The sequence below is a fragment of the Musca autumnalis genome, unplaced genomic scaffold, assembly GCF_047663935.1.
Source record: "Musca autumnalis isolate F117 unplaced genomic scaffold, ASM4766393v1 scaffold_3, whole genome shotgun sequence".
Lineage (NCBI taxonomy): Eukaryota > Metazoa > Arthropoda > Insecta > Diptera > Muscidae > Musca > Musca autumnalis.
Window position 1 is genome coordinate 160,632,134 of NW_027411866.1, and position 16,717 is coordinate 160,648,850.

General features: G+C 38.8%; 2 protein-coding genes across 2 annotated transcripts; both read right to left on the bottom strand.

Annotated features, from left to right (window-relative positions):
- Positions 1 to 1,428: 1,428 nt before the first annotated feature.
- LOC141396554 (uncharacterized) lies at positions 1,429 to 2,240 on the bottom strand. Its single transcript, XM_073972115.1, has 3 exons — positions 2,108 to 2,240; positions 1,888 to 2,049; positions 1,429 to 1,828 (listed from the first exon to the last, which is right to left on the bottom strand). The coding sequence occupies exons 1-3, from the start codon at positions 2,216 to 2,218 to the stop codon at positions 1,496 to 1,498; spliced, it is 606 nt and encodes a 201-aa protein (XP_073828216.1). The 5' UTR covers positions 2,219 to 2,240; the 3' UTR covers positions 1,429 to 1,495.
- Positions 2,241 to 12,263: 10,023 nt separating this feature from the next.
- On the bottom strand, positions 12,264 to 13,099 carry LOC141396555 (uncharacterized). The gene is made up of 3 exons (XM_073972116.1): positions 12,941 to 13,099; positions 12,721 to 12,882; positions 12,264 to 12,661 (listed from the first exon to the last, which is right to left on the bottom strand). The coding sequence occupies exons 1-3, from the start codon at positions 13,025 to 13,027 to the stop codon at positions 12,329 to 12,331; spliced, it is 582 nt and encodes a 193-aa protein (XP_073828217.1). The 5' UTR covers positions 13,028 to 13,099; the 3' UTR covers positions 12,264 to 12,328.
- Positions 13,100 to 16,717: the final 3,618 nt, after the last annotated feature.

The window sequence follows — 16,717 nt, forward strand, 5'->3', positions numbered from 1 at the left end:
GGATTATTGCTGTCTTTACCTCATCTTGGCCGGGTGGTAAACATTCAATACCATCTTCTGGGATTGGATCTGTGGTATCTTCGTCGACTTCGCTACTATTGGATACCAACAGTTTGGAAAAATGCTCTTTCTATATCCTTAGCACACTATCTTATCAGTTACCAGATTACCTTGCTGGTCTCTACAGTTTGATGTTTCACTCTTTGGTAGAATTTTCGGTCTTCATTCTGTCTCCTGTACATCTCGATTTGTTCACACTCCCGTCTTTCCATCTCTCTCTTTTTCCTTCGGAAAATACGTTTCTCCTCACTCCTTTTCTCCCAATACCTCTCTTGTGCGCTACGCGTTGCTACTGATTGTAAAGTAGCCGTATATGCCGCATTTTTCTCTTCGGTAGCAGCACGACACTCCTGGTCATACCATGGATTCCTTGGTGGAGGTCTCTGGCATCCAAGTACAGATTTGGCGGCTGTTTGCATGGAGTGGGCAATGTTTTGTCATTGTCCTGATATGTTATCGAGACGAGGAGTGCTTAAATTAAGCCGTTGGGCCATTTGAGTGGAATATGCTGTGGCTATCTGTTGTGATTGCTGCTTACCGATGTCCAACTTCCGTGTTGTGTCTGTTCGCACTTTGTTTGCAACGTTTAATCTGGTACGTACCTTTGCTGCAACAAGATAGTGGTCCGAATCTATGTTTGCTCCTCGGAACGATCGTACATCCAACACGCTAGATGCATGTCTTCCATCTATCACAATGTGATCAATTTGATTTCGTGTTCTTTGATCTGGCGACAGCCAGGTGCCCTTATGAATATCGAGATGCTTAAATCTGGTACTGCTAACTACCATGTTTCTTGAAGCTGCAAAGTCTATCAGCCTCATACCATTGTCAGATGTTTCACAGTGGGGACTGAATTTCCCGACTGTTGGGCCAAAGATATTCTCCTTTCCAATTTTGGCATTAAAATCGCCTAGTATAATTTTAATGTCATGGGCAGGGCAACGGTCATAAGTTTCTTCTAAGCGCTCGTAAAATATTTCTTTGGTCTGTTCGTCGTTGTCTTCAGTGGGAGCATGAGCGCAAATAAAGCTGATGTTGAAGAATGTTGCTTTTAATCGATTTGCAGCGAATCTTTCATTCACTGGGGTGAAGCTGGAGACCAGATGTTTTAACCTCCGACCAACTACAAATCCGCAACCAAACTTATGCAGTATTTTTTTCTGTGTAACTACAAACCCACAACCAAACTGATGTCATGTTTCATGGCATTTATTTTTGTATGTTTGATTACCAGTCACTCATCTACCCATGTCTGCTGGGCATTCCACTGTCCGAGCACTCACCTATGCTTTCTTAAAGGACTCAGATTTGGAAGCATATTTAATCAAATACAGAATAGAAGAATAGAACAAAGGAAATGTCGAGGTCCCTTAACAATCACAATAACTTTTTATTTTATACCAACACCATAAAAATCTACATATTTCAGAACTTATTTATTATTTTGTATTTCGACTATGAAAATTACACTCCACTTAGTAGGACCAAAACCGTTAATAACTGTTTTGTAAAAACCATCCTGTACATATCGTGGGAAACCCTCCTGGTCGAATTGGCATTTGTTTAAGGTGTAAATTCCCTTTTGCAATGGTGGTTCAAATTTATCCTCAAATACCGGAAAATTAGAACATTTGCTTAGAGACTCCATAATAAGATCCTTGTAAAATGTATTCATGTATTTATACAAATGTTGACGTTGTACTCCCAATGACATTGGTTTATATTCCTTAACGCCATTTTCACTACGATATATTCTAAAATTAACCTAAAGAAGTTAAAAATTTAATTTTTGTTCAGTGTTTTAGACTCGCTCCAAATATCAACCTCATTATCATCGCCTTCAACAACGTCCATATTCAAATGTATACTTCCGGAGAGAGCAAATACACCACGTCTTATGCGATCAACTTTCCAATTATTGAACTTCAATAAATCTGAATTTTCAGAATAGGCTTCAACCGATTTGAACTCGGAGGTCCATGATTGCTAACATAACAGAGGGAAATGAAATTCTTAATCTGTAATTTGATATTCTTATCCTTACCTTTAATGAAAAATGTTCATTGGTCTTTATTAGTTTTGATGACACCAATAACACAATAATTGCCGCTATTCCCGGGGTAAATTCCATTTTAGTCAAAACCAACTGTCGCATGTGTCCAATTAACTTGCTAACGGTTAAGTTATATTAATTACCCAATTTATAGAAAACTCCAGCGATATTTTTTGTTGATTAGTTAAATATTTTACAACCTTGTTGTTGATTTTTTTTGTATAAAATTGCATGATACTGTTTGAATAACATCTACATGGGGTAATCAGTTCTCCCTTGTCCCTTCGGGGATGTTGTGGGAAAATAACAAACAAACAAAACATTGTTCCACAACATCCCATACGGGACAAGGGAGACTTCTCTCATATCAATGAGTGTACCCCGATTCCTATTTAGTTCAATGATATGGGACCTACTGTTTATCGCCGAGTCCGAACGGCGTGTCTTAAGACACCACTTGTGGAGAAGTTTTTCAAGGCTGAAATACTCAGGAAATGTTGCCAACATTACTGAGGGGTATTTTGCCACCGTTGAAAAATGTTTGATGTTGCCTGGCCGGGGAATCGAACCCCCGACCTTCTGCGTGCAAGGCGGGCGTGCATACCATTGCACCACGGGTGGTGGGAAAATACATATGTATTTCGGTATGTGTTGATATGTAGCTCTGAGTCAGGAACGTACAGAGAATTTCATTTCGATGGGGGCCCAACTTGACAAAAATCATGAAAATTCAAAATGTTGTATAGCGCTACGTAAAGCTATTAGTTGATTTTACATGAAATATTGGCACAAAGTATAGTATATATAAATTCAATAGATATAGCTGACAATATTTAGGATACAATTTCAAATTTTTACAGAGTATAAAATATAATTCCTCGGATATTAAGATTTGAATATAAGCGCCAAACAAAAGCTCCGCCCTGTTTTTAGTATTTTGAAATTTTAAATCAAATAGCACGTTATTAGTCCAGTCAAAATAGACATGCGTGTAAGGGGAAAATATCAAAAATTCCCACAAAGCTGAATTGTGGTGGAGGGCTAGGGTTTACCATTAGAAGCAAAGCCCTAAAAGTCCCCATCGATCCCATGTATGCAAAAAAAGTTATTCAGGGTCAAAGGTCATTTTTGTAGGCATTATTCCGTTTAGGGGCCACCGTGGTGCAATGGTTAGCACGTCCGCCTTGCACTCAGAAAATCTGCGGTTCGAATCCCAGGCCAATCAACATCAAATTTACAATGGCGGCAAAATTCCCCATCAGTAATGCTGGCGACATTTCCTGAGTATTTCAGCCATGAAAAAACTTCTCTACAAGTGGTGTCTTAGGATACGCCGTTCGGACTCGGCAATAAACAATAGGTCCCATATCATTGAGCCAATATTAATCGGTGTGCACTCATTGATATGAGAGAAGTCTCCCTTGTTCCTTCGGGGATGTTGTGGGAACATATGTATGTATTTCGTTTTTTTTTAATTTTTCTCAAAAACGCACTCTTTATATGGAAGGTGCAGTTTACGCATTGACAGATGTATTTGAAAAGTACAAGGCCGACATTACTGCCATACAAGAAAAATACGATGGATTGGGAATGGCGTCACAACAACACCTAAAGGTGACGCACTGTCTTATAGCTGCCATGACACAAAGCATGAGTTTGGTTGAGGATTTGTGGTTGGTCGGAGGTTAAAACATCTGGCATCCAGCTTCATCCCAGTGAATGAAAGACTTGCTGCATTTCGATTAAAAGAAAATTCTTCAACATCAGATTTATTTGCGCTCATGCTCCCACTGAAGACAAGGGCGAACAGACCAAAGATATATTTTACGAGCGCTTAGAAGAAACTTATGACCGTTGCCCTGCCCATGACATTAACATTATTCTAGACGATTTTAATGCCAAAATTGGAAAGGAGAATATCTTTGGCCCAACAGTCGGGAAGTTCAGTCTCCACAGTGAAACATCTGACAATGGTATGAGGCTGATAGACTTTGCAGCTGCAAAAAACATAGTAGTTAGCAGTACCAGATTTTATCATCTCGATATTCATAAGGACACCTGGCTGTCTCCACATCAAAGAACAAATAATCAAATTGATCATGTTGTGATAGATGGAAGACATTCCTCGAGCGTGTTGGGTGTACGATCGTTCCGAGGAGCAAACATAGATTTGGACCACTACCTTGTTGCAGCAAAGTCACGTACCCGTCTAAACGTTGCAAATAAAGCATGAGCAGATACAACGCGGAAGATGGACATCGGTAAGCTGCAAACACAACAGATAGCCACGGCATATTCCACTCAATTAGCCCAATTGCTTAATGAAAGCACTCCTCGTCCCGATAACATATCAGCACAATGCAAAATATTGGCCACTCCATGCAAACAGCCACAAAATCCATACTTGGATACCAGAGACCTCCAACAAGGAATCCATGCCACCGAAGAGAAAAATGCGGCATATAGGGCTTTACAATCCGTAGCAACGCGTAGCGCACGAGAGAGATACAGGGAGAAAAGGAGAGAGGAGAAACGTCTTTTCCGCAGGAAAAAGAGAGAGATGGAAAAGCGGGAGTGTGAAAAAATCGAGATGTACAGGAGCCAGAATGAAGTCCGAAAATTCTACCAAAGAATCAAGCATCAAACTGGCTTTGGTACAGGCACATCCTCCTGTAGAGACCAGCAAGGTAATTTGGTAACTGATACAGATAGTGTACTCAGTATATGGAAAGAACATTTTTCAAAACTGTTGGTATTCAATAGCAGCGAAGACGACGAAGATACCACAGTCCCAATCCCAGAAGATGGTATTGAATGTATAACGCCCAGCCAAGATGAGGTAAAGACAGCAATAAATCGGCTGCAGAATAATAAGGCAGCAGGAGCCGATGGCTTACCAGCCGAGCTGTTCAAAACCGGAGGCGACACGCTGATAAGGTGTACACATCAGCTAGTTAGCACCATCTGGCAGGAAGAACGAGTACCCGACGATTGGAACCTGAGTATCCTGTGCCCCGTCCACAAGAAGGAGGATAAGACTGTATGCTCTAACTATAGGGGCATAAGTCTAGTCCCTATTGCCTACAAGATCGTGTCAGGGATATTGTGCGAACGACTAAAGCCTATGGTCAACGAGATAATTGGACCATACCAATGCGGCTTTAGACCTGGCAAGTCCACCATTGACCAGATATTTACCCTGCGGCAAATCCTGGAGAAGACCCAAGAGATGCAGATCGACACCTACCACCTTTTTGTCGATTATAAAGCAGCCTTCGACAGCCCGCTGCGTCCAAAGGTATTCCAAGCCATGTCTGAATTTGGTATCCCCGCAAAGCTCATCCGGCTTTGTAAAATGACTTTAACTGACACGAGGTCCTCAGTTAAAATAGGAAAGAACCTCTCCAAAAGAGGTTTCAGACAAGGAGACAGCCTTTCGTGTGATCTCTTCAACATCCTGCTAGAAAAGGTTATACGAGAGGCAAACGTCAAAAGAAGTGGCACAATCTACACCAATAGTCACATGTTACTTGCTTATGCTCATGATATAGACATCATGGGACGATCAGCAAAAGAAGTAACCGATACCTTTATGAAGGTCGAAGGAGAATCTGCTAAAGTGGGTCTGGCGGTAAACGGTGAGAAGACCAAGTTGATGGTGTCGACGCGCAATGCGTCCATTGATATAATATTGAGGTAGTAAAAGACTTCGTCTACCTCGGCACCTCCGTAAACACAACAAACGACATCAGTTGTGAAATAAAAAGAAGAATTGTATTGGCCTACAGATGCTAATTTGGTTTAAGTAAGCAGGTTAAAAACAAAGCCACATCTCGTCAAACAAAAATAACGCTCTACAAAACACGTGCTGATGTATGGCTCCGAAGCCTGGGTACTTGCGCAAGCAGACATGGCAGTGCTTGGTGTGTTTGAGAGAAAAATTCTTCGAAAGATCTACTGACCAATCTGCGTTGACGGCGAATATCGACGTCGCATGAACCACGAGCTGTATCTGCTGTACAACGACGTATAAAGGCGTATAAATAAGGACCGCTTGGCGGTGCACTCGGAATTGGCAGGCCAATGAATAGATGGCGCAACCAAGTGGATGATGAGATGAAAAGGCGCGGTATTCCAGAGTGCGAAGCAACAAATAGAGAGGAATGGAGATCTTTTCTTAGTTCGGCCTATGGAACAAATGTTCTGTAATGGGCCACCTAAGTAAGTAAGTACTTATGTTCATAATTTAAATTAACGGACAAACTAATCACCTAGTGGCAAATGAGAGAAACTAAACTGGCGGCCAATAGCCAAACTAAACAACATCATCAGCTGTGTGAATAAAACGAAACAATGTCTGCATACGATCAGCTGGGCTAGCTGTGTTGGTGTGATGGCCAGCCACCACCAACGGGTATAAAAGGAGGTTGCGAACAGACAATCGAGACAGTCGTCTGTTGATGGCTGTTGTGTCATGTGGGGGATTGCCGTACCCGTGGCCAAAGTGGAAGTAGTGTAGCATTAGTCTGTTGAGTTGAGTGTGGGATTGCCGTGCCCTCAGCGAAACAGAAATTAGTTTGTGTTGTGTGTTTTTAGTCAGGATGGGGATTGCCGTGCCCCTGGCTGCACACATATTTGTGTGTGTGTTTGGAGTCAAGTGGGGGATCGCCGTGCCCTTGGCCCCAGACATATTGGTGGAACGTGTGTGTTTAGAGTCAGGAGGGGGATTGCCGCGCCCATGGCTTTAGACATCTGTGTGTGTTTTCGGAGTCAAGTGGGGGATTGCCGTGCCCTTGGCCCCAGACATATTGGTGGAACGTGTGTGTTTAGAGTCAGGAGGGGGATTGCCGTGCCCCTGGCGTTAGACATATTTGTATAGTGTTTGTGTTTGAAATTAAGTGGAGGATTGCCGTGCCCTTGGCTTCTGACATATACACATCTGTGGTTCCATGTCAACGTTCTCTGGCTTCTGCTGTGCCAGAGAACGTCAGTATTCATCAAGGCGCAGCCGTGCCAAAACCGTCGCCAACTATTCTACCGTCAGCATTCATCGGGCCGCTACCGTGCCAAAGCCGCCTTCAATCTTTATCGGACCGCTACCGCGCCAAAGCGCTGCCAACTATTCATCGTCATAATAATGCTCAATGCAGTGTTGTGTAAAGTGTATTTTTTTAATAATAAATAAAGGATTGTTTATAACGTTTTAAAGAAAAATCAACTGTGTACCTTTTTCTCTGACCAAAATGTTGAAAGTTCATGTTAGCGAAAATGTCTTATTTAGCAAAGATGTAACCTTATTTCAGACTTATTCTACTGATGAAATAATTTTCATTATTTTTTTTAATTTAAATAGCGTAAGACTTCTTGGCCATTTTTATCTTGTTTTTAGAACTTTTTTGACAATATGTCAAAGTTAATATATACTCAAAACAATGAATTTATTAGAAATAGAAATATCATAATCCCATATATATTTGGGCGTATCATTTATCAAATAATTCACATCTACAGAGAATGTTATGAAATTCAGTGATATCACTTCGGTAAGACCAAAAGAAATCGAATACAATGGAAAACCTTAGAAATATCATAACATTTAATTTTCAAATATCTTAACATTATAATTTCCAAAAATAAGCAAAAATCCGATGTCTACTCATCACAAAGAATTTCTGAAGGCCGAGAACTAATGCTGAGCAACAGTTAGGCTATCCATCAAGAAATTCTAGCACCTAATCGCGGTTATGTAAATGACACATTCTGTCGCCAAATCGTGCATCTGTCAATGGCCTAATTTTGGCGTCCAATCGTCTTCACTTATATAAATTCTGGTTTCCTATAGTGGATCCTCTCATAAATTGATCAGGAAACTCTGAAATCCAGTCTTAAATTCTTTTAAAATGAAATTATACCGCCCAATCCAAGGTCTATACTGTATACATTCTTTTAGCAAAAATTCATAAACACAATTTTTCCCAATCTACATTTTTAATACCCTCAGCCTTTAGCCAAAATGAAATAATAATGGCTTTAGGACCAAAGTGTGTTTGGAAGAAATCTGTTTCAGAAAACGTGGAGTCGACTTAGCTTTGTCCGTTCGTCTGGGTAGCTGCCTGGAGAGCACGATAATTCTAAAACAGATAAACCGATTCGGTCCAAAATTTGGCATTCGTGATATTTTGATCAACTTCGAAGATGGGCCAAATCGATCTACTCTTTCGGCAAACTTCTGCAGAGTATTTCAAAAATGTTCTGCGAAGTGCAGTTTAAGACCACCCTGGATAAGCTGTGTAAGCTTAAGACCTCAATGGTCCTGGCTTCACTTCCTTTATGATAATAATTTAGTTATAAGTAAAAATATGAAATAAAGAAATTAATAAATAAAAAGAATTCTCTGCTCAGTGTTCTCGGGTCCCTATTACTACAGTACAAGTTTTTCAGAGGCAAGTCTATACTTCCAGAGAAAATGGTCCGAAAGTATTCATGGTGTTTAGAGCGGTATTATGTTTTTCGTGGGAAAGTCCATATTTCCAGACATAATGGTCAAAGTGAAAATTATACTGTGGCGAACTAAAATGACTGGTGGGCGCAATATCTTTTAAAAGGAATGACTACCAAAATAAGATCAACTCCCAAAATTAACTATGTCGGTCCGGTCCATTTCTCCATACCTCCTCCGCAACACTTGCAAGTTCATACGTCCGAAAATGGCAACAAATTTCTGAAAATCTCCTAATGCATAGTTTTTGGGTTTAAGGATTTTGGCTGTGTAGCCGCTATTCGATCTGTCTATAGATGAAAGTTTCAGGCTCAGGGTATATTCCTGTCCGCAAAGTCGAGTGGTACTTGTTGAGATTTTGACGAAAAAGAACCTGTTTCCGATCAGTTTTTAGATTTCGTTTGTCGTCACAAGGTCCTTTACCGAAGGAGGAAAAATTAACATTTCTAGAAATGTGCATCTATTGAAAGTACTTCCCAAAGTACAATTGCTGTGGGTTTCTATGACGTTTTCTTCTTGTCTTATTCACCCAAAATTTCGTGACGATCCAATTAAAATTGCGACCTGTAGCGTGATTTCCAAAAAAGTGGAAAAATGGATGTATTACCGACTATTGCGATATCTCCGTTATTTGGATACCTACGCCAATCTGCTTTACATCATTGTAATGATGGGATTTTTTACTTTCATTGTCAGACTTTGCTTTTGGAAGGTCCCGAACCAAAGCTGTCATTATTATTAAAATCGCAAAAATGAAAAGTTGTGTTCTATTAGCGGCTATTGCGATATCTTTGTTGTTTGACCACCTACGACAACCTACGTTGCAAAGATATATTTTTGCCGTTATGTGGCCACCTACGCCAACCTACTTTGCATCACTGTAAAGATGGGATTTTCTATTTTCATAGTCGGACTTTGTTTTTGGAAGATCCCCAACCGAAGCTGTGATATTCGTCATTATTGTTAAAATCGCAAAAATAAAAAGTTGGGTTCTATTAGCGGCTATTGCGATATATTCGTTGTTTGATCACCTACGAGAACCTACTTTACATCATTAGAAAGGCGATATTTTCTACTTTCATGGCCAGGTTCTGCTTTTGGTATACCCCATATTGAAGCTGAAATATTCGCTTAGGAAAAAAACGTTGTCTTTTTCTCCAAATAAGTTTTTTGCCCATTACTACCCCTAAATATTATCCGACCATCACCAACATCAATAGGCTTCTTCCCGTCCGGGACCCCCATTAACATCCAAATCCATTAACATTTCGTGACGATCCGATCAAAATTGCGACCTGTAGCGTGATTACAAGGTTTAGATGGACAGACGGACGGACTGACGGACGGACACACATAGCCAGATCGACTCAGCTCGTCGAGACATTCATTATACCCTATACCACAATGTGGAAAAGGGTATTATAAGTTTGTTTTGGTAAAAATTCATGTAACACCGCGAAATATTCGTCGGAGACCACCCATGTGGTATACCAATCTTCATATCTCGACGAGATAAAGCGATTTTGAGATGTGTGTCCGTCCGTCCTTCCGTCCGTCCGTCCGTCCGTCCGTCCGTCTGTCCATTATAAATTGTAAACACGCTCCAGGCCGCAATTATGGACCGATCGTCACGAAATTTTGTATGGAGGTCGGGTTCAGATCAGAATAGATCCCTATTCTTATTGGTGATGATCGTGAAATATTTAGCGGGTGAAATGGACCAAAAACATAATATTTATCCAATTTTCTAGCGGCTCTGTAGGTCTCAATAATAGTCCGATCAACGCGTAATTTTAAATAAGGTAAGAGTATATCACAAAGGAGAAGCTTGCAATTTGAGATGGTGATCGGATAATATTTAGAGGGTTAAATGGACCAAAACTTTTGTGTGAAAATTTTTAATATACAGCTTATATCTGAATTCCTGAAAGTGACATTGCGGACAAGTGAGATATACTTGAAAGTGGAACGCTTGACCCTTCAATTGATGCCAATTATTTTGGTGTGCATGATCAGATAACAGAGTTACAGCCTAATATATTCCGTTATTTGTTTGTAGTGTAATAATAAACTCGCTAGAAGTCGCAATTATACATCAATAGTCACGAAATTTTGCACCGGGTAAGAGTATAGGTCGAAAGAGATGCCTACAATTCTGAATGATGATCTGATATTCTTCAGCAGGTGAAATGGACCATTACTTTTGAATGAAAAATATAAAAATTTTATTTTTGGTCGATATTTTAATTCCTTGAGGACATATATATTTCGCAAAGTAGACTACATATGGAAAAAAACTACTGACCTTTCCTCTGATGTAAATTTTAATAAAGTGTTTGCTAGATAACGGGCCTACTGCCTAATATATAATGGGTTCTGTGTAGAGAACCACATTTTTATCCCATGCTACATATTGTCTCTCCAAAAGTTTATGTAACACCACGAAATATTCGTCCTAGACCCCTTATTTGTTATGCCGAAATTCATATCTCGACGAGATAAGGCGATTTAGCGATGTGTGTCCATCCATTAGAAATTGTAAAAAAGCTTAAGGCCGCAATTATGGACCGATTGTAACGAATTTTTTAAGGAGGTTGGGTTCGGGCCAGAATAGAAATGATTAGTTTTTGGTGATGATCGTGAAATGTTCAGCGCATGAAATGGACCAAAAACAACATTTTAACCAATTTTGTAGCGGCTCTGTAGGTCAAAATAATAACCCCCAAAATTTTAAACAAAGTTTGAGTTTATGATGAAGAAGAAGCGTACAAACCAACCAGATAATATTTAGCGGGTTAAATGGACTGGAACTTTTGTGTGAAATTGGTAAAAATTTCAATAACGTAGCGGTTAAACAACGGAAGTAGTAGTACTACATAAGTGGGTTTCACTACATTTTATTTTGTGTGAACTAAATTTTCCTTTCCTGCTACAAAAATGTCTTTGGCATGCTAGATAACTTTTTGGTTTTGGTCATAAGTATTATACATTACATCTCTGATATTTGATAATTAAATTTTCACAATTATTGAAAAGAAGTTCCGTGGAGAGCGATCGTCCAGGGATAGTGGTATAGGGTATCCCATGGTCGGCTCCGTCCGACTATAAACTCTTCTTACTTGTTTTGGTATATATAAGTATGGGTCTACGACCATTATTTCGATGCGTTACAAACTTTTTGGCCAAAACCAACTTATAATACACTCCCCACATAGTGGTGTAGGGTATAAAAAAAGCTTTATAAAAGCAGCAAAATTTGTCTCTGGTCTGATTGGTGGCGGTTGTGTTAGTCAATAAAAATAAAACAACAACTCTCCAAAATTGTTTTTTTTCAATCATTCATAAGAAACCAGTATTTGTTTGCTTTATGAAAGGCGTTCATGAAATGCAGAAATTTGAACCTTGGCAAGACATTATGAACACTATTCCTAAAATGCAGTAATTTTTTCTGTGTAACCCACAAGCAGTCTGATGTCATGTGTCATGGCATTTATTATTGTATGTTTGATTAGCAGTCACTCATCTACCCACGTCTGCTGGACATTCCACTATCCGAGCACTCAGCTATGCTTTCTTAAAGGACTCAGATTTGGAAGCATATTTAATCAAATATAGAATAGAAGAATATAACAACGGAAATGTTGAGGTCCCTTAACAATCACAATAACTTTTTATTTTATACCAACACCATAAAAATCTACATATTTCAGAACTTATTTATTATTTTGTATTTCGGTAATAAAAATTACACTCCACTTAGTAGGACCAAAACCATTAATAACTGTTTTGTAAAAACCATCCTGTATAAATTGTGGGAAACCCTCCTGGTTGAATTGGCATTGGTTTAAGGTGTAGGTTCTCTTTTGCAATGGTGGTTCAAATTTATCCTCAAATACCGGAAAATTAGAACATTTGCTTAGAGACTCCATAATAAGTTCCTTGTAAAATGTATTCATGTATTTATACACATGTTGACGTTGTACTCCAAATGGCATTGGTTTATATTCCTTAACGCCATTTTCACTACGATATATTCTAAAATCAGCCTAAAGAAGTTAAGAATTTAATTTTTGTTCAGTGTTTTAGACTTGCTCCAAATATTAACCTCGTTATCATCGCCTTCAACAACGTCCATATTCAAAATTATACTTCCGGAGAGAGCAAATACACCACGTCTTATGCGATCAACTTTCCAATTATTGAACTTCAATAAATCTGAATTTTCAGAATAGGCTTCAACCGATTTGAACTCATAGGTCCATGATTGCTAACATAACAGAGGGAAATGAAATTCTTAATCTGTAATTTGATATTCTTATCCTTACCTTTAATGAAAAATGTTCCTTGGTCTTTATTAGTTTTGATGACACCAATAGCATAATAATTGCCGCTATTCCCGGGGTAAATTCCATTTTAGTCAAAACCAACTGTCACACGCGTCCAATTAACTTGCCAACGGTTAAGTTATATTAATTACCCAATTTATAGAAAACTCCAGCGATATTTATTGTTGATTAGTTAAATATTTTACAATTTTTTTTTTGTATAAAATTGCATGATAATGTTTGAATAATATCTACATGGGGTAATCAGTTCTCCCTTGACCCTTCGGTTCGGCTTGTGTTGATATGTAGCTCTGAATCAAGGACGTACGCAGAATTTCATTTCGGTGGGGACCCAACTTGACAAAAATCATGAAAATTTTAAATGAAATATTGACACAAAGTATAGTATATACAAATTCAATAGAGATAGCTGACAATATTTAGGATACAATTTCAAATTTGTACAGAGTATAAAATATAAGTCCTCGGATATTAAGAGTTGAATATAAACTTATCGGACAACATTCGGTATAGTCACCAAACAAAAGCTCCGCCCTGTTTTCAGTATTTTGAAATTTTAATTCAAATACCACTTTATTAGCCCAGTCAAAATAGACATGCGTATATGGGGGAAATATCAAAAATTCCGACAAAGCTGAATTGTGGTGGAGAGCTAGGGTTTACTATTAGAAGCAAAGTCCTTAAAGTCCCCATCGATCCCATGTGTGCAAAAAAAGTTATTCGGGGTCAAAGGTCATTTTTGGAGCCATTATTCAGTTTTTTAATTTTCCTCAAAAACGGTAAGACTTAGCAAAATCCGGCTAAAGTAGAAGTTGTAGATTTAGCAATTGTCTACAAGAATGTTCTTTGTGATTTTTAAAACTGACTTACAATTTTCGAGATATCGCTATCTAAATGTAAATACATTATGAGGCTAACCGGTTAAAATAACCACACTATGTGTTAGGTATTTCTATAAGCTTTCAAACGATATCCAATTTGCAGTGATCGGTTCAGTAGAACCGGGTCTAACCCTGTTTTTATATCTGGCCTTTCGGGTCGAATAACCGCTGCCACTGAAAATTACATTTTTCCTCAATCAGCGCAATAAATCCTACCTTCGGACAAAACTTCAAAAAAAATCGGAGAGTTTTTGTTGGGGTTGTTCCCGTTGGGCTTTCGATTACACATGTGGGTTAAATGGACTATTTTTGCATAAAATGACTCTAACATGGAATAACTCTACTAAACGCGCTCCGATTTTGTTGGATTTTTTTAAGATAGATAGATATAATTTCAAGGAATCATATATTTTTTTGGATATGTACATATTTCCCTTATAAGTGCATAAAAGCCATGTGTTTTTTAGAACGGCTATATCTCAAGAATGGTTCCTTCTAGGATAAAATTATAAAGACTAAACTTGTAGATAATGTTTCTGTCCACAATATTTACTTTAGTCACTTTTTGATTAGATCAACCGTTTTCAAAAAATAAATCTGAAAACCTAAAAAACCTTTAAAATTTGACCTTTGACCCCGAATAACTTTTTTTGCACACATGGTATCGATAGGGACTTTTAGGATCTTGCTTCTAATGCCAAAAATTCAGCTTTGTGGGAATTTAGCCATTTCAATGTCTATTTTGACTGAGCTATATGGTATATACCCGAATTAAAACCACAGAGAATGGTCATTGTATTTGGTATCGCAAGATTTTCAGTACTTCAAAGATCTTAGCCTTTCGAATATCGGTTGCAATACCCATTTTTGATTTCTTTTAGTTGGGGAACCTGCATGCATCCCTATATAAATCTGTTTGCGGGTGGGTCTAATAGAGTTATATCCAAGGTTTAGTGTATTGGAGGGTATAGTTCGACCCGAACATAACGCCTGTCTTTCTTTGTTTTACCCTCAACATCAGCTTTATTTGCGCTCATGCTCAGACTGAAGACAAGGACGAACAGACCAAAGATATATTTTACGAGCTTTTGAAGAAACTTCCATGCCCATGAAATTAACATTATTCTAGGCGATTTTAATGCCAAAATTGGAGAGGAGAATATCTTTGGCCCAACTGTCGGGAAATTCAGTCTCCACAGTGAAACATCTGACAATGGTATGAGGCTGATAGACTTTGCAACTGCAAAAAACGTGGTAGTTAGCAGTACCAGATTTAAGCATCTCGATATTCATAAGGGCACCTGGCTGCCTCACGATCAAAGAACAAGTAATCAAATTGATCATCCACCAAGGAATCCGTGGTATGACCATGAGTTTCGTGCTGCTACCGAAGAGAAAAATGCGGCATATAGGGCTACTCTACAACAATGGTGAGCAAAGCAGAATTTAAGAGAATGTAAAAGAATTTAACATTTGCCGTTTTTCATGGTTTTTCTAAATTGTTTTTTAATTGTGAAAACAGAGTTTTAATCTAAAATCGTGGATGAAATTATTTATTAAATAATAATTACAAAAAATACTTAAACGTCTGAGTTTTGTTGAATTAATAAAAATAAGAGTATTTTACTGCAGCCACCAGTGGATGCCCGTGCACACGGCTGCTCTACAATCAGTAGCAACGCGTAGCGCACGAGAGAGGTATTGGGAGGAAAGGAGAGAGGAGAATTGTCTTTTACGCAGGAAAAAGATAGAAATGGAAAGACAGGAGTGTGAAAAAATCGAGTTGTACAGGAGCCAGAATGAAGTCCGAAAGTTCTACCAAAGAGTGAAACATCAAACTGATGGCTTTGGTACAGGTACATCCTCCTGTAGAGACCAGCAAGGTAATTTGGTAACTGATACGAATAGTGTGCTCAGGATACGGAAAGAACATTTCTCCAAACTGTTGGTATCCGATAGTAGCGATGATGGCGAAGATACCACAGATCCAATCCCAGAAGATGGTATTGAATGTACACTGCCCAGCCAAGATGAGGTAAAGACAGCAATAAGTCGGCTAAAGAATAATAAGGCAGCAGGAGCCGATGTCTTACCAGCCGAGCTGCTCAAAACCGGAGTCGACACGCTGATAAGGTGTATGCATCAGCTAGTTAGCACAATCTGGCAGGAAGAACGCGTACCCGGAACGTGAGCATCCTATATCCAGTCCACAAGAAGGGAGATAACACTGTGTGTTCCAATTACAGGGGCATAAGTCTGCTCCCTATTGCATATAAAATAGTATCTTGCATATTGTGTGGGGGACTAAAAAATGTTCAATGAAATTATTGGACCCTAAAAGTGCGGCTTTAGACCGGGTAAATCCACCATTGACCAGATATTTACCTTGAGACAAATCCTGGAAAAGACCCAAGAAATGCAGATCGACACATTCCATCTTTTCGTCGATTACACTGGAACTCAAATGGGACTCAAAGTCTGGGGGTGGAAAATTTCTTTTGAATATGAAAGCCCTTGATGAGTATACTAAGAACCCAAAAGGAAATTTTCGCCATAGGTCAAGTTTCTGAGATATCGCGCGATGAAGTTTTTGATTTTTTCCCTATAATACTTGGTAAAATAGCTACATATCTCTGTTTGGCGTTGTTGTAGCTTCATTTTGAGGTGACATGTCTTCTTCTTTCATGTCCTTTTCGTCCTTTATTTCTTGAACCGTAGGGAAAGTACCACAAGTACCAAACGTTGCTCAGAAGATTTTAGGTACGTTTCTCTTTGACAACTAATCGAGTTTGTCCCGTTTTCATTGTCATTTTTGACATTTATTCGGACTTGGCTCAGAATTAAACTATGTTTGAGCCGATTTTTGAATCGGTTT

What these genes read in the sequence shown, in the direction of transcription:
- LOC141396555 (XM_073972116.1), bottom strand. Translation starts at nt 13,027, where the DNA reads ATGGAATTTACCCCGGGAATAGCGGCAATTATTATGCTATTGGTGTCA. An exon ending in AGGAACATTTTTCATTAAAG is followed by an intron (nt 12,883 to 12,940) that starts GTAAGGATAAGA and finishes CTGTTATGTTAG; the next exon opens with CAATCATGGACCTATGAGTT. An exon ending in TTGAAGGCGATGATAACGAG is followed by an intron (nt 12,662 to 12,720) that starts GTTAATATTTGG and finishes TAACTTCTTTAG; the next exon opens with GCTGATTTTAGAATATATCG.
- LOC141396554 (XM_073972115.1), bottom strand. Translation starts at nt 2,218, where the DNA reads ATGCGACAGTTGGTTTTGACTAAAATGGAATTTACCCCGGGAATAGCG. An exon ending in ATGAACATTTTTCATTAAAG is followed by an intron (nt 2,050 to 2,107) that starts GTAAGGATAAGA and finishes CTGTTATGTTAG; the next exon opens with CAATCATGGACCTCCGAGTT. An exon ending in TTGAAGGCGATGATAATGAG is followed by an intron (nt 1,829 to 1,887) that starts GTTGATATTTGG and finishes TAACTTCTTTAG; the next exon opens with GTTAATTTTAGAATATATCG.